An 18,316-nucleotide genomic window follows, 5' to 3' on the forward strand; every position below is an offset into this window, starting at 1 on the left:
GTCAAAGAAAACTCATCAACATTAAACTATAGTAACATATAATCAGGTAAGAATTGTTTATTTCCTTCTTTGTAACAATCCAATCACCTTTTTAAAGACTTCTTTACAAAATTCAAAGGGATATTATAATAAAACTAGTAGATTTGTTATCAGAGGTACATGCAAGAGCCCAAAATGATCCAAGACTCCCTTCTCGGAACTTATTTGAAGTAATTCTATAGAAGTAATTCTACAGATGCAAAAGTACATATGCAGAAAAGTAATCAATTAATCATCATCTAATAATAATAAAAGCCAAGAGAGCCCAAATATTCACTATGAGTGGAATGGTTCAATAAAGATTACAGCCAATAAAATAATCAAATGAAGGCTAAAGAAAACATGAAAAACAACTGTATAAACACCAAAAACCAGCCTACAATAAGATGCAAAGCAAGATTAAAAACAAGGCTCTAGAATAAGACCTCATCCTGGCTTGCCCTACCTACCAACTAGGATGTAAAGTTACCAAAGCACTCAGACCTCAGTTTCCTTATTTGTAAATGGGTTCAATAATGGAATCTACCTACTAAGATTTGTATAAAATTAAATAACTTGCTAGCATTTAGTATTATTTCTAACATAGGCCCAAAGCAGTCAATAAATAGTAGTTAAGGTAATGATAAGTGGGTAGTTTTTACTTTTTATTAAACTTTTGTTTATAGCTTGTTACTTTTTAAAAAAATAGGTGACAAAGAGATCTACTGTACAACAGAGACAGTTAATAACAATGTATTGAATAGTCAAAAATTGCTAAAAGCAGATTTTAGGTGTTCTCACTACAAAAAATGGTAAGTATACAAGGTAATGCACATGTTAATTAGCTCAATTCAGCAATTCCATAATATTTACACATTTTCAAGACATCACATTCGTTGTACATGATAAATATACACAATTATTTGTCAATTTAAAAATCTGCAATAGTATCAGTGGCAGAGAAATGGCAGAGAAATATACTGTTGGTGACACTATAAACTGATATGATACAACTGATCTGAAAGAAACTGGGAATAGTACCAGGAATTGTAGAAATTATATAGTTATTAATTTAGTTAACCTCCTAAAATTAACTAGAGGTACATGTTCTAATTTTTCAAACAAAAAGAAATTAAACTTCCACAAATTGTTGTTGTTTTTTAAGACAGAGTCTCACTCTGTTACCCCAGGTTAGAGTCCCATGGCCCCAGCCTAGCTCACAGTAACCTGAAACTTCTGGGGTTGCAGGGATCTTCCTGTCTTAGCCTCCTGAGCAGCTGCAACAATAGAAGCCCACCACAACACCCAGTGAATTTTTCTATTTCTAATAGAGACCAGTTCTCACTCTTGCTCAGGCTGGTCTTGAACTCCTGAGCCCAAGGGAGTTGGGCTCCTGCCTCAACCTACCAGAATCCTAGGATTACAGCCCTAAACCACTGTGCCCGCCCCTTAGTTTGTTATTCTAAGTGAACATACATAAATTATAGCTTATAGCATGATGGAACATCATCAAGTCCCTAAAATCATAACTGAAAAAAAAATGTGAAATATGGAAATTGTTTCTATATTAAATTTTAAAAGTAAAATTAGAAAGTCTATGTTCACAATTATGTAAAGCAATGTATGTTCAACATAGACAAAACAATTTTTTTAAAAACATGAAAACAGTTTTGAGAACTTTCCAAAATCCTTGTATTTTCAGTATTTAGGAAGAAAAATACACAACTACTGTTTTAAAAGGTCAGGATGTGTCACAGATAGAATCCAGTCCACTTGACTATAAAGCAGTGCTTTGATGACTATCAACATTTGACGACTATCAACATTTGCAAAACAATGGGGATGTGAAAGGTACTATTTGGAAGAGGTATACAGAGAATATTCTGTTTCAGGTTCCTGAGGACAGGACAACAAGTTCTGGGTCACCAGGAATGAGCACTAAGTCCATGAGAAAAAAAACTCCTGTCCTTTTTTTTCCTTTTAATTTAATAATATCTGAGACTCCATGAAAACACACGAGAGGGTATTTATTTTTTTAACAAAATAATTGGGTTGGGTCTTAAAACTATAGGTGAATCTTTTTTTTTCTTCCTATCTCAATTAAGGGAGAAAACGTGTTGAAGTATAAATTCAGCAAGAAAGGCATCTCACACAGAGGACACTGTCCAGTAGACTATAAGGGAATGTGTTATTTTCTTTTGCATTTGCAAAACAATAGAGGTAGGGAGAGTAATGTTTTGGAGGAAGCATACAAAGGATATTCTGTTACATGTTCCTTAGGATGGTGACAGAGCTTCTGGGTCACTGAAAATAGGGAATTACTTGAGAGGAACACTTTTGTGCCTTGCTTGCCCTCCACCCCCTACTTCTTTATCTAACAGCCCAAACCTGAAGCCATTTTATACCCACATCAGTAACTCTTAGTATCTCTGCCAGGTTTTACCACAATCTAATTTCTGGTCTGTTGAACTTAAGACTGAGACCCTGACTGTACTTAACAAAAATAACATTCTCACTACATTTGTGTTTTATGGAGTAATAAATGTATCTTAAGTAAGACAGGCTTTTGAGAAAGGGGTACAAAATGAGCAAATCTTTGTAATCGTGGCCCTTCACTAATGTGGACATTGAAATCACTTCCACAGAAAGGAAGAAAGGAAGGAAAGAAGGAAGGCAGACAAGCTCACTTAATTACTTAAAAAGCCAACAAATTTTCTTATTCCTCTGTCTTCTTACAAACATCCTGGGTTCTTCAAAATCTATGTTGATCATACTACTAAAGATCTTAAATCAGCGCTCTCATACTTGGCATAACATATACCTTGGAGTTTATTATACTCTTAATGTCTGAAATGAGACCTGGGAAACTATATTTTAAGTAAGTTCCCCAGGCCATTCTGACACAACTCTGTCTTTTTATACTCTCCTCACTGCCTAGAAAATACTGCCTAGATATGATCCCATCACTACTGTGGCCACTTTTTTTTTTTTTTAACCTCAATGAAAATATAGACACAGATGTTTAGAGACCAATGAATCAATCTTAGGATAAAGAACTTCAGGCACCTATAATATTAACAATGTCTCCAAAGCTGATTCTGAGAGCACTGATTCTCAAGGTGCAATGCAGGTCCAACAGCAACTAAATTACACACAAGGCTCTTGTTAAGCGGGGAACCTGGGGACTTACTCCAAAACTAGGGGGGCACAATTTGGCAAATGCAGTCCAGGAATCTGCATTTTAAAGACATACTCCAGTAACTGGTAAGATTCACAATACAGTCTTAACATTTGAGAATCAATGCTCAAGAAATTCAATAGTTTCCTAATCTTTTCTAATGATCAATCTTTACTTTCATTCCTTTTTTGAAAGCCTCTCATTTTCATACCTTATCACCCAGAATCACCTACTTCTAAAAGCTCATACTACAAGTTTTCCCTAAGCCATATCATCTATCCATCCATTCTCCCCTTTAGCCTGTTTACTGTCCACAATCACGGTATTTAGTTTTTTGGTTCTTTACTCCCAACTCCACTGCTCCACTGGCCACGTTCTACATTCATTCCCCTTGCTGCTACCTACCTTCCCTTACACCAAACCCCATGATCAAATATTTGAGTAACTCCCTTTATTATCCTCACTTCTCCCCTTACTTTCGTCAGTATTCTTTACATTTACATTCCTCATCTTGATATCCTTTCTTTCCCATCTTGAGATTATATCTGAAAATACATGAACTCTACTTCCTCTCTTAGGAACTCCTTATTTTCTATCCCATGTTATGGTTATTCAAACATATCCTATTTTTTCTTTTAGAATATGTGGACTTCAAAAATAGGAACATCCATTAAAATTGCTTTGCAGAAATAATAATTTCAATGTAATGAATAGGGCTAGGTGAGTGAACATACATGCCTTGCTTGACAAAGAAAGAATACAGTGTCTACCCCTTCTGCTATGCTCTCACTAGTAAAATAAGAAAGGATAGTAATAAAAAGATCTCCTTTTCTTATTGGAAGCCTTGCTTATCCAAAGGGGAACAAAAAGAGAGAAAATTCTCTTATAAAAGTTACTTTGATGAGTTTCACCCTAATTAATGTTGCCTATTCAAGTTCTAGACCAGCCTGAGCAGAAGCAAGAACCTGTCTTTACTAAAAATAGAAAAAACTAGCCAGGCATTGTGGTAGACGCCTATAGTCCCGACTACTCCGGAGTCTGAGTTTGATGTTGTTGTGAGGTATGACACCATGGCACTCTACCCAGGGCAAGAGAGTGAGACTATATCTCCAAAAAAAAAAAGAAAAAAAAAAACAGTTCATAAATCAATTTCCTGTTTAAAATTTCCTCCTTTAAGTCAATAAGGACTATAACACAATTAGTTAATGTCTATATACATTTTTTCCTTGAAAACATGCCAAACTTCATAAGGCTATGTGAACTCTATTTTTGGTTATGACGAAGGCAGAACTATGGGGAAAATATCTATTAGACTGACCATTTCATACTAAAGAATTTTAGGAAAGCTTATAAAGTAGAAACTAAAAATTAGGGACCACGTTCACAATCTTGGAAATACATTCATATTAGTTAAAATAATTATTACACCTATATGCAAAAATATATGCATGTAAGGAAAATTTTAAATGTTAAAAAAAAGGAAATTTTGTTAGTTGATGAAGGTTATAATTTCCTTTAAGATTTCTTATGTGTTGCTTTTAAAAATCACTTCTAAGTTACTTGTGTGTACTTTTAAGTTTAATTCATGTTCATAGTGGAAAAATATCATAATATACAGATAAAACTAAAAACCTACCTGTAATTTTACAATCCAAAGACAATTATTAGAAAATATAGAAAGATACATGTAAAAATACACATACTTATTTTATGATACTGAGATTATATTATAGTTCTAATAACTTTTTGGTCACTTTCAAATCACTAATAACATCATAACTGGATGGTATTTCACTTAGCTACATAGAAAAAACAAAAAAGTAAATAAAATAAAAAAGAAAAAGTAAATAAAAAGCACCGCCAAACCTGCCACAGATTCAGATTTCCCACAGAGGACAGGCAAACTAAAATATCATTTAAACTTCTTTAAGGGAAAAAAAAAAAAGCACTCTTGTGAGAAATGTCAATCTTATAGATAAGGAAACAGAGCCTCAAGGAAGTTAATAACTGCTTGAATTCAGATAATAACTGATAAAAGATTAAGGTACATAATTCCAAAGCTCAGGCCCTTTCCATTATGTTGTCTTAGCTTGTTTAAGAATGGATTTGCCGGGCGGCGCCTGTGGCTCAAGGAGTAGGGCGCCGGTCCCATATGCCGGAGGTGGCGGGTTCAAACCCAGCCCCGGCCAAAAACCACAAAAAAAAAAAAAAAAAAAAAAAGAAAGAATGGATTTGCCGGCTCGGTGTCTGTGGCTCAAGCAGCTAAGGCGCCGCCTGCGCTGGCGGGTTCGAATCTAACCGGGCTCACCAAACAACGACAGCTGCAACCAAAAAAAAAATAGCCAGGCGTTGTGGTGGTGCCTGTAATCCCAGCTATTTGGGAGGTGGAGGCAGGAGAATTGCTTGAGCCCAGGAGTTGGAGGTTGCTGTGAGCTGTGATGCCACAACACTCTACCTAGGGTGACAGCAGCTTGAGGCTCTAGTTTAAAAAAAAAAAAAAAAAAAAGAATGGATTTGCCTGTAATATTATAGTAAGGCTAGCATGGAATAAAATAATGAGAAAATACCTTGAAAACTGTAAAACACTACTGCAGAAATAAGGGACCATAACAGTACCCTCACCAGGAATACAACAAAACATAATGTAATACTTTGGCATTGAGCTATCACATTATATAATGTTGATTAAGGGTATATACTTCTGTATTATTAAAGATAGTATGAAAGAATAATAGAAAAACCTTTTATAATCAATTTTTTTAAAAAAACTTTTTTTTTGTGGGTAGCGCCTGGTGGCTCAAAGGAGTAGGGTGCCAGCCCCATATGCCGGAGGTGGCAGATTCGAACCCAGTCCCAGCCAAAAACTCTTTTTTGAGAAAGAGTCCCACTCTGTCATCCTAGGTAGAGTGCTCTAGCATCATAGCTCCCAGCAACCTCAGATTCTTGGGCTCAAGCAATCATCCTGCCTCAGGAGCTGGGACTACAGGCACTTGCCACAACAGCTGGCTAGTTTTTCTATTTTTCGTAGAGATGGGATCTCACTCTTAGGTTGGTCTTGAACTCCTGTGCTCAAGCAATCAATCCACCTGCCTTGGCCTCCCAGAGTGCTGCCATTACAGGCATGAGCCACCACATCTGGTCTCATTATTTATTTTAATTGACATAATAATTACACATATTTATGAGGGACCTAGCAATGTTTTTTTTTTTTTTTGAGATCAATTGTTTTAATTTTTTAAATTTTTTTTTATTATTAAATCATAGCTGTGTACATTAATGCGATCATGGGGCACCATACACTGGTTTTATAGACCGTTTGACACATTTTCATCACACTGGTTAGCATAGCCTTCCTGGCATTTTCTTAGATATTGTGTTAAGACATTTATATTCTACATTTACTAAGTTACACATGTACCCTTGTAAGATGCACCACAGGTGTAATCCCACCAATCACCCTCCCTCCGCCTATCCTCCCCGCTCCCTCCCCTCCCTCTCCCCCTTCCCCTTATTCTTGTTATAACTGGGTTATAGCTTTCATGTGAAAGTCATAAATTAGTTTCATAGTAGGCCTAGCAATGTTTTGATAGAGTAATTAACAAGTCCATCATTCTCAAACATTCATTATTTCAATATCCTCCTTACAGCTATTTAATTTTAAAACATTTTAGAAGAAAGGCTTTCAAGTAGTTTTAAAAGCTAAGAAAGTCTATACCTTTTAACTGGCATATGACCATACAACTAGATTAACATTATAAAAACTATTTTTGTACATACCATCAAAAAGATGGTTCTAAATTAAGAATCATTTATTTTAAATGAATATTCATTAGTTTTTAAATAGTGAACATTTGGAGTGTTAACTTTTTTTTGAAACAGGAATCTTAAAGGAGGTCCAATTTATTTTAAATTAAACTTATATCCAATGTACCTTGCCCCAACATTCAAATAAATTGTAAGATTAAAAAAAATTGGGATTTAAAATTATAAGCCATTTTATCTTTTTTTGTTGTTGTTGAGAAAAAGTCTCACTCTGTCACCCTGGGTAGAGTGCCATGGCGTCAAGGCTCACAGCAACCTCAAACTCTTAGGCTTGAACAATCCTCTTGCCTCAGCCTCCCAAGTAGCTGGGATTACGGAATATACCACCATGCCTGGCTAGCCTTTTAGTAGAGGCAGGGTCTCACTCTTCCTCAGGCTGGTCTCATGCAATCCACCTGCCTCAGCCTCCAGACTGCTAATTACAGGCCACTGTGCCCAGCCAACCCATTTTAAATAAAACCTAAGCCTAATTTTAATTTTCAGAAGAATATAATAGTGAGGAGAAGAGTGACAGAGTGAGACTCTGTCTCAATAAAAAACAAAAACAAAAAAACCTCCTGGACTAGAGGTTTCTGAGAGAATTGAGGAAAGAAGAAGTAAACTCCATTAGCTGTTAAGACTAATACTCCTAACCTGAAGCAAACTTCTCTTTCTTCTACTCCATTTCTTGCCTCTTCCCTGTCACATGTCTAAATTCATGGCAACTTCTTCTAATAAACATACAACCTGTTACCCAATTTTTAATAAAATGATTAGCAGAAGGAAATTATTTTAACACTCTAAGATAATTAAAGCCACAGTTAACATACGTCAGTTTCAAATAACTTTCAAAAACAACTGGAAAGTAGAATTTAACAGATCTTTTAACTAGGCTAAAATTAGAATATTATACAAATACTTGTACTTATACTTACCGCAAATTTTCATTAAACCTTACTGTAGCTGCACAGTGAAATATAATATTGACAGAATCTATGATGACCTCTTTATCTTCTTCACTAAGCGCCAGTTTAGGTTGGGTGAGTTCGCTGTTGATTGCTATAATTTTCTCTCTAAAATCTGGATTTTCATCTCTCAATCTGTCAAAGAGCTATCAAAGGTGAAAAAATGCTTATTTTAGAGAAGTATTTTTTAACTTTCTAAAACCTATTATCACCATTTTTCCCCACCATGGATAACTATTTTAAAATCTTAAAACTATGCAATTCCTAAGACTGCTATTCTTTTTATAAAACTGTAATTCTCATTAGAGATCACTAAAATTGCTATTTTTAATTGCTATTATTCTATATAGAAAACATCCTATGATGCCCACACTATTATCCCCATTTTAAAGATAAGGAATTCTGAGACTCAAAGAGGTTAGTCTGCCAAGGACACAGAGTTGGCAGTTGGAAGAAATGAATTTGAAATGTCCATGTCTTAGCTAATTAGATTACATTAGCCCTGGAAGTAGGCTTAAGCATTATAGATAATGCTTAAATGATCCTTCAGAGTTCTAAAATCCAGATCTTAATTTATTGCTTCATTTCACTTTTATTTTCTTTTAGTAGATTAAAGCACTATAATTCACATTCTACCTAACAGAACAAATTTTTTAAAAGGAAAAAAAAGGTGGCAAGCAAATATGCAGACCAGAATGAAAATAAACAAAGAAAAAAAAAAATATATATATATCTATATGACCCAAATGTACAATTCACCATTCCTTAAGTATACCCAAAGAAATAAGTTTTGCTAGACAGATCATAAGATGATTATAGTTTAGAGACACATGTGATTTTAAGTCACATTTAACTTTGTTATCCCAGAGAAGCACTGATGAGGGATGCTACACATCCAGGTCACTGCTCTATCACATTGACTCTCCACTTCATTTAAAGTCCACACTGGCAGGTTAAGCAGGATTCTTAACCCGGGAACAAAGTCTATGTAATATATATATGATCCTCACTTTTATTTACCTAGATGACTTTAGTATATAATAATCTTCCCTTCTACCAGTGCTAGCTTGTGACCTGAATATTGTGTCTTGTATTCATTAAAAAAAGTATTTACCAAGAAGAATTTCCTATGAGCCAGATACCTTATAAATACTGAGAAAACAAGGAAATGTCCTTTGTCCTTAAGTTATTTACAGTCTAACAGTAAAAACTACACAACAGACAATTAAAATAGTGCTATAAGTAATAAAATAGGAGTGACAGTATAGTGTTATGAGACTATACAAAAAACAAATAATACAGCTTTGGAAGACCACACATGGCTTCTCAGAGAAAATGACATTTAAGCTGAGACCTAAAGGATAAACAGAACCTGTGTGTCTGTGTGTGTATGTGTGTGTGTCTGTGAGTGTGTGGATGTGTGTGTTTACATGCTGGGGACAGAAGTAAGCAGGGGAAGTTCCAGAGATTATAAAGTAGAAGAATAGTGCTCCAGGAAGAAGAAGTAGCATGTACAACCCCAGAGAAGTGAGAGAGCTTGAGAAATTAAAAATAATTCTTTAGGCCTTGAACAAAAAGTATGAAGGAAAAAGTGGTTGAAGTTATGTGGAGATAAGAAGAGCAGATACTTTTGCCTTGTAAGTCACATTGAATAGATGAATTTCACTGAGAGCAATGGTGAGCTACTGATAGACTTTAAGCAGGAAGGTGATATAAGCATGTTCATAATTATAAAGAACTCCTTGGCTATAAGGAGTTTTAGAATCCTCCTGCAGTTACCCATAGACGAGAAAATGCCTGATCTAAACCAACATAATAAGAAATAAAAGATAAGATACATTTTAGATATTTAGAATGTTACATCAATAAGACACAGTCAATGACTGCACTTAAAGGATAAAGAATGCAAACTACATGAGGGCAAGGGCCACCCACATCTATCTTGCTCAACACAGGCCCTAGATCGCAGATTTTGCCTGGCAAGGAAGATCTGATAAACATCTGTTAAGTGAATAAATTCACTAAACTAAGTACAATGGAAGAGAAAGAAGTATAATTTTGGAGATACAAGTTCAGTCTTGTGAATATTGAGTATAAAATGCCTATTTGACACCCCAGAAGACAAGTCTAGTACAGGTGGATTGAATTGGTGGGTCTGGAGTTCAGGTGAGAGTGCCTGACGACTGACACAGATTTTACTAACCACACACAATTTGTAACTGAAGCCCTGGCAGTGAAAGTGATTATTGTAACAGCAGTAATGAGCACCAAAGATCTAAACTGTATGAAGCTACTTCTAAATCTAATTTAAAGTACAACCATTCATCTTACATAAAATAGAGGGAAACCACTTGACTGGACCTATTAAGAAAAGGTAAGGCCTAAGACAGAAACTGGAATAATATCAATATTTAAGGGGAAAAAGAAAAAGAATCTAAGGAATAACCAGAAAAGTACTTTTAAAAAAAAATTGTTTGGTATTCATTGAGGGTCAAAGAATTAGGTTATACTGATTGCATTTGTTAGATAAAGTCTCTCTTATAATTGTGTCCTGCCCCCAAGAAGTGTGCCATAAACTATTTTTTTTTTTGAGACAAGAGTTTCAGTACAGCCCTGGGTATGCCGTGGCATCATAGCTCACAGCAACCTCAAACTCTTGAACTCAAGCAATGCTCTTGCCTCATCTGCCTGCATAGCTGGGACTACAGGCGCCCGCCACAACACCCTGACTAGTTTGGGGGTTTTTTTCCTATTTTTATTCTTTCTTTCCTTCTTTCTTTATTTATTTATGTATTTATTTAGAGACAAAGTAGAGTGTCCTCAGTAGAGTGCAGTGGCATCACTGCTCATAGCAACCTCAAACTCTTAGGCTAAAGCGATTCTCTTGCCTTAGCTTCCTGAGTAGCTGGGACTACAGGTGTCTGCCACAATGCCCTGCTATTTTTTGTTACAGCTGTTGTTTAGCTGGCCCGGGCCGGTTTCAAACCCACCAGCCCCAATGTATGTGGCTGGTGCCATAACCACTCTGCTACAGGTGCCAAGCCTTTTTTCCTATTTTTAGTAGAGACAGGGTCTCACTCTTGCTCAGGCTGGTCTCAAAGCCCTGAGCTCAGGCAATCCACCCACCTTGGCCTCCCAGAGTGCTAGGATTACAGGTGGGAACCACTGCACACCCAGCTCCAGAATGTGCTTTTTAATACCTTGATTCATAGTTCTTCATTTCCTGACTGGATAACCTTTAATCTCCTTACTTCCAGCTATTCAGGGGTCCTCAAATTTTTTAAACAGGGAGCCAGTTCACTGTCCCTCAGACCGCTGGAGGGCCAGACTATACTTCAAAAAAAAAAAACTATGAACAAATTCCTATGCACACTGCACATATCTTATTTTGAAGTAAAAAAACAAAACGGGAACAAATACAATCACACCGCCGCATGTGGCCTGCGGGCCGTAGTTTGAGGACCTCTGAATTCTATACTTTAACTACTAGGACATGATCAGGTTGCTTAGCAAGCTAGCTCTCAAATTTGATACTCTTCCATTCTTTAGCCATCATCTCTCTCTTCAGTATTATCTTTTTCCAGTGTTTTCAACCCACCGATATCTTAGTTCCTACTTGATTAAGCTTGCTAATGCCTTTTTAATATTCTTTATTCCCTTTCTACAATTTATTTCACAATCAACTAGTTCAGTCCTCACCAGACATTAAGAGTCTTTTCCCCAAGACATTCCCATAGTCAGTGGTTTTCAATCAAATATGAATTAGGTGTCTAAAAGACATTTGGTGATGTCTGGAAACATTTTTGATTGTCACAACAGGGAAAAGAAGGGGAGAATGCAATTAGTACTTAGTGAGTAGAAGCCAGGAATACTGCTGATCATCCTACCATGCACAGAACAGGTCCCCAAATAAAGAACTATCCAGCCCAAAATGTTAATAGTTGAGAAACCCTACTATAAGCCAATGTCCCAACTTTGGTGTATGCTTTGTGCCTATGTCTTTATTCCTGTTTCAAAATTATATTAGGCTTTACCTAAAGATTCTTACTAAACTCACTTGTACGTGACATAAAAAGGACTCATTGTCATTGATTCACCAGAAATTCTATACATAATCGGGAATGAGTGGCCCAGGATTAAGTGGTGGGGTACGTCAGGAGGGAACTGATGACACAAGATAAAATGACATAATTTTATAGAGTATAATTTTAGTCAAATGTTTGGAGATAAACGCTTTTGTAACGAAAGGAATGTCCTTGTATTTAGGCTAAACCATAAAGGTTCAATGAAATTTCAGGCTTTAAGTAGAAAATATTCCTTTTCTGTGCAAATGAGACTTACTGTACAGAAAATCTTGGAAGCACTGCTCTCAAGACCCCAGAGGAGATGCCCAGACACTCAATTCCAACCAAGACATCAAATTCAATAACTGTTCCTATCCAGGCTCCTTTTAACACCTCTATATTTTCTCTGCCTTCATTCTCCCCTCTTAAAAATTCTCTAGAAGGCAGAAACTCAGTATTATTTATACCTAAATTCAAATTTCTTTCTCAAGTCAAATGCCCAGGATTAAAGAGGTACAAAAATATTTTCTGAAAAATAAAAAACGATTAACAATAAATAATCCCTCACTGGGGGAAGGGTGATATTGAGAGGGAAATTTAAAATGTATTAATTACAAGTGTCCATAATAAAATGCCAGTATGAATAAACAAAGGGCAGAGATGGCAACAAAACATAACATGCAGGCTTTCTACTTAGAACAAGCCTTGTAATTTTATAGCCCTATTGATGACTCCTTTTTCATAGATTTTAAGGGAAGCAAAGGATTCCAAAAGAGTTCAGCAAAGAATCAGAAAGAGAAAAAATGATTGAGACTAATGCAGACTAATTTGAAAAATTAACAAGTATAAGGATAATTTCTAAATTTCCAAGACAAAATTCTACATCCCAGGGTTAAAAAAATAAAAGCAACATAAATAGGAATACCTGCTGTGTAGTGTAAAAGAAAAGCTAATGTGATAGAACAATCAGTTCCAATCCAAAAAACTATGATAAAGATCTATGAAGTTCATTCAAAGTCAAAAGTCTGGTTGGCTGCCGTAGTGGGGTTTGCTGCAGTTTGGAGTGTTTTTAACAGGCCTATAAAAATTTAGTTACTCAAACGAATGTTGATCTCTTATAAAATGAATAGTATAACTGAAATTCCTTTCTGTGATATGCTTACAGATTCAGACTCCTTACTTGTACCAAAGTTGAGCTATAGCTTTCCAATTCAAACTATCAATGGATATCAGATAAATTCATTCATTTTGAGAAAATTCATAAGCTTATGAGTATAAAATCACTTTTTCCAGATCATTTCCATTTTTTCTTAGCAATATTAATCTAAAGTTTCAAACTGCATGACCTATTCTTATATCCTAAATGGCCCCTCTGTTATCTGTCAAATGGGAATATGTGACTTCTCTACCCTCCTAAAAGTGCTGTGGGGAGCAACTGGTACTCATAAATTTTACAGTGTTATCAAAACATACTGTATCACAGCATAGTGGGTAATTTAAATCTACCAACTAATTATTATTATCTGAAGGCTATTTAAAATATCTAGTAGTTACAAGTAACCTGCCTCAAATGTTTTTAAAACACACTTTAATTATCTACCATAAAGGTAACTTAGAACTTATTATACAATTTTGCCCACCAAGAAGGAAAGCTTTGTTTTCCTACAGAGTCACAAATCATATCCAATTCACTACTGCCATTAAATTAATTTTACTAATATTTTTTAGAATACTAAAGAAAAAATACTAAGCTATTAATGATTATAATAATTATATACAGAAGTATATACTTTTTTCCCCCCTCCAAATGATCATTTTCCACTTACTTTGCCACTAAGGACTTCTTCCACTCGCTCTTGTGGTGTCTGTCCAGCTTTCTGCCTCACCAAAACATACACTGAATTCACCTTAGGACAAGACCTCAGCAATTTTTCCAAAAGCACCTTCCCTAGAAAACCGGTAGCTCCTGTGAGGAGGACATTCTTGCCTTCGTAGTATTCTGGGATTGAAACCATTTTCACTCTAAAAAAAAAAAAACATGACAGATAAGCATTAGTTCAAGAATTTATATTCATTCTTAAACTAAAATGTCTTGATATTCAAATAAGTATTTTAAAGGGCAAGCAGAAGTCAAAATTGAACATTAAAACAAGACAGGATTCTAACCTTTGGTTCATTGTAGTAAAGCAGAAAGAAGGAACTGCGGCTTATTTCAACTCTGTGTTTTTCCCCTGGATCACCTCAGGCAAGTCACTTACCTTTGCTGGGCCTGGAGTTTCTCTAGTACAGTTTGTACTAAATGATCTCTAAAAATTCCTTCCAGCAATAAGAACTCAAATCTTTATTTGGCCTCAGTTAAACCCTAAACACAACTGAATGGTGTTTCTCTGTCTCCAAAGGGATTTATAACACCAAATAGAGGTCAGCAGCAAGACTCAATTACCTCACTTGTATAACAGGGCTAGGTGTCATATTCACCTATGATCACCAGTTGAAACAAGGAGAGGTAACACTAAGTCCTTTCTATTACACCTTTCCAAGATATTTCTCTTTATGTTGCCTTTTTTTGGTGGGGGCCAGGGCCAGGTTTGAACTTGCCAACTCCAGTATAAGGGGCCGGCACCCTACTCCTCTGAGCCACAGGCGCTGCCCCTGTTGCTTTTATTGTTTTAACTCTGGGATATAGAATTCTGTCTTGAAGAGATGTAAGCACCTTTGGGGTATATACCCATCTCCCTTGTAAAGTCACAGAAATACATAGGCTGACTTACTCTCCCTACCCAAATTCCACTGAAACAACAGAAAACATATACTAAGAAAGTGAACAAAGGAAAGAACCATAATGAATGAAAAAAATAAGATCCAACACATTCAAAACAATGCTCTGTATTGTTTAGAGATGCACACACATAGGATAAAATATTAATAGATGTATGAAAGGAAGTACAATAGAGAATAAGGAACTTCTATTGTACTTGTTTTATTTAAGCTACAGAGTATATACATATATTTTATGTTAAAAATTTTAATAATTACAATCTGAACAGAATAGCTTCACTCATAACCAAAAAATAATAATAATAATCATAAAAAGAAGAAGAAGAAGAAAGAAAGAAAGAAAGAAAGAAAGAAAGAAAGAAAGAAAGAAAGAAAGAAAGAAAGAAAGAAAGAAAGAAAGAAAGAAAGAAAGAGTAGAATTTCTAGAAGAAACAGCAACCCAAGCAAAGCAAGCAAACGACTACAGTGAAGCGAAAGCTATCTTTACCAATCCCCTAAATAGAACTTGGGAGAAAATGCCAAGCTCAGGATCAAGAAGCTGGATTAAAACATATTTAACATGGCAATTAAAAGACTGCTCATGCAACAGCACAGCCACTCCTAACAGTGTTACTTCCTGTATAAACTTTGGCTCCCAGGCTTCTGCTTGAGAAGAGCATCCAGCATTGGTACTAGGGACAAAAGAGAAGTAGGGCTGACCCTGAGGTAGTGCCAAACATCCACAAATAGAGGAGGGGAGGCAGGGGATCAGGAGAGAGGAAACAAAACCAACAAAGGAAAAGTCTTTACAGCACTCAACCCCCAGAAAATATTTTAGTCTTCAGCCTAATCTCTCTGCTGCTAGCCCTTAAATCAAACTCATGCAGAGCTCTCAATTAGTAATCACATATGGAGTAAAGTATTTTTGGGAAAATAGACCTCAAAAAGGTGATAGTAAGCCAGTATCAGCTACTAAAACCAACTACCCCAGTCCTTCATAAGTATGAGTGGATAATCAAGGATTACCATATAATTAAGAAATAATTCAAAAATTAAGAAGGACCCAAAAAGAAAAGCAATAGAAATACAAAGGAAACTAAGATAATGAAAAATTTAAAGAGAATTTAAATTCTTATAAATGTATTCCAAGCCATTCACAAGAATATTGCATTCGTAAAATTATCATGAAAAGGTACAAAGAACATTAAAGCATCTGGAACGTGAAAACTCAAGTACATGTAGAAAATCCAGTAAATAAGCTTGGCGCCTGTAGCTCAGTGACTAAGGCGCCAGCCATATACACCGGGGTTGGTGGGTTCGAACCTGGCCTGGGCCTGCTAAACAACAATGACAACTACAACAAAAAACTAGCCCGGCATTATGGTAGGCATCTGTAGTACCAGCTACTTGGGAGGCTGAGGCAAGAGAATCGCTTAAGCCCAGGAGTTTGAGGTTGCTGTGAGCTGTCATGCTCCAGCACTCTACTGAAGGTGACATAGTGAGATTTTGTCTCAGAAAAAGAAAAATCCAGTAAATAAATAAACTATTACAATTAACAGCTTCCACATGAATTTAACAAAGTCACTGGACACCTTTATAGAAAATATTTTTCTATAAACTAACAACAAACAGAAAATGTTTAAAAAAAACTATGCCACTTATAATACCATCAAAAACACCAAAAATTACATACAGAATACAAGTGTTAGAGAAGATGTAGAAAAATAACCCTCATACACTACTGGTAAGAATGTAAAATGGTTCAGCTGCTATGGAAAATAGACTGGCAGTTCCTTAAAGGTTACATATAGAACTAGATAACCCAGCAATTCCACTCCTAAGGGTACACCCTACAGAACTGAAAATTTGTTTCGCTGCGGCTGTCCATGTCGGCTACCGGCTTCCTCGCTATGGGATGGAGGCTGATCAGGCACCTGGCCCCTTATCTGGGCCTTTCCAAGCCTGAGGTGCTGAGAGTTTTAGGGAGCACTTTGCCTTTTAAACTAGGAAAGCAGAGGAGTACTTGCAACTGTCCCAGGTGAAGTGTGCTGGCCTGTCTGCACTCACCACAGAGACCAGCAGTGAGTAACGTGCCTGAACCTCGCAGCTTCCTGCATGATGCGCCCCTTGGACAGGGCTTATTTAATTAAACTTTCTAGTTTGAACAAGAAGACATATCAGAGCTGCCGTAAATCTTTTGAGTATTTATTGGACCTGGTTTCAAATATTGGAATAAGAGACCTAGCTGTACAGAAGCGTGAAGATGGCTTCAAAGTTACTGCAAAGCTGTGAGTCCAGTCTTCCTAAGACACAGCAAGTAGATCTTGACTTTTCCAGACTACTTTTCACCACTCCTGCACTACTCTCAGCATGCAAGATTCTAAAGCTCAAAGTGGATAAAAACAAAGTGGTACCTACATCTGGTGTAAAAAAGGCCATATTTGACCAAATGTGTAAACAGTTAGAGAATATTGGGCAGCAGACTGACAGAAAACCTAGAGATTCAGCTACTCCACCACAGAAGAAAATGAAAACAATGACTGAACCACCAACAAAGGAAATAGAGAAGGTAGTAGAGATCCCACATAAATTTCAGAAAGATGAAGATCTAACACAGGATTATGAAGAATAGAAAAGAAAAATTTTGGAAAATGCTGCTAATACTCAAAAGGCTACAGCAGAGTGATTTCAGCTTCCAGACTGGCAGGTGATGCAGACACATTCAGGAAGATCTGAGGCCTCTGGAACTGTGTTTGAACTTCTATAACAAGGGTCCTAAGACTATTGCCTTAACAGCAAAGAAGCCAACATTGGGGCAGAGTTCTGGGCAGTGGGCTGGCCCCTGACACGGACAACAATGGATCAACTACAGTGCCTGACTGGCATAGCCTCATGTGCTCCTAGAAAATGGAATTGGAGCCATTTTGCCTTTTTATTTGTTTTAAGTGAACAGCAGCCTCTTGTCCTATCCAGAACATAAAATTCAGGCTTAATGGAACCTTACAGATGTACTTAAGTTTTTATGTAAGTTTTCTGGTTTGACTAAATCAATGTATTGTACAGCCTAAGTTAATAAATATTATTTTTATATTTAAAAAAAAGAACTGAAAACAGATACTCACAGGTTTGTACAGGGTGAGTATCCCTTATCCAAAATGCTTGAGACCAGAAGTGCACTGGATTTCAGATTTTTTCATATTTTAGAATATTTGCATTATACTTACTGGCTTAAGCATCCCAAATCCAAAAACCTGAAATCCAAAATGCTCCAAGGACTATTTCCTTTGAGCATCATGTCAGCACTCAAAAAATTTCAAATTTTGGAGCATTCTAGATTTCAGATTTTGTGGTTAGGGGTACTCAACCTATACAGCAGCACTGCTCACAATAGCCAAACAGAGCAAACAGCCCACATACCAATCAACAGATGATAGATACACTGCAGTATATATATAAGTGGAACACTATTCATCCATAAAAAATAACAAAGTACTGATAATACACAACCATACAGATGAATCTCAAAAACATCA

General features: G+C 36.2%; 1 protein-coding gene and 1 pseudogene across 2 annotated transcripts in view; one reads left to right on the top strand and one right to left on the bottom strand.

The window, feature by feature from the left end:
* Positions 1-18,316, bottom strand: part of FAR1 (fatty acyl-CoA reductase 1) — a 68,667-nt gene that overhangs the window by 23,593 nt on the left and 26,758 nt on the right. For both annotated transcript variants that reach the window (XM_053561529.1, XM_053561528.1), the window contains exons 2-3: positions 13,853-14,048; positions 7,933-8,108 (exon numbers count right to left, since the gene is read on the bottom strand). In XM_053561529.1, coding sequence (XP_053417504.1) covers positions 7,933-8,108; positions 13,853-14,041 — 365 coding nt within the window. In that variant the 5' untranslated portion in view covers positions 14,042-14,048. The remainder of the gene's footprint in view (positions 1-7,932; positions 8,109-13,852; positions 14,049-18,316) is intronic.
* On the top strand, positions 16,694-17,469 carry LOC128565188 (origin recognition complex subunit 6-like; annotated as a pseudogene).

This window comes from Nycticebus coucang, chromosome 14 (genome assembly GCF_027406575.1).
Source record: "Nycticebus coucang isolate mNycCou1 chromosome 14, mNycCou1.pri, whole genome shotgun sequence".
Lineage (NCBI taxonomy): Eukaryota > Metazoa > Chordata > Mammalia > Primates > Lorisidae > Nycticebus > Nycticebus coucang.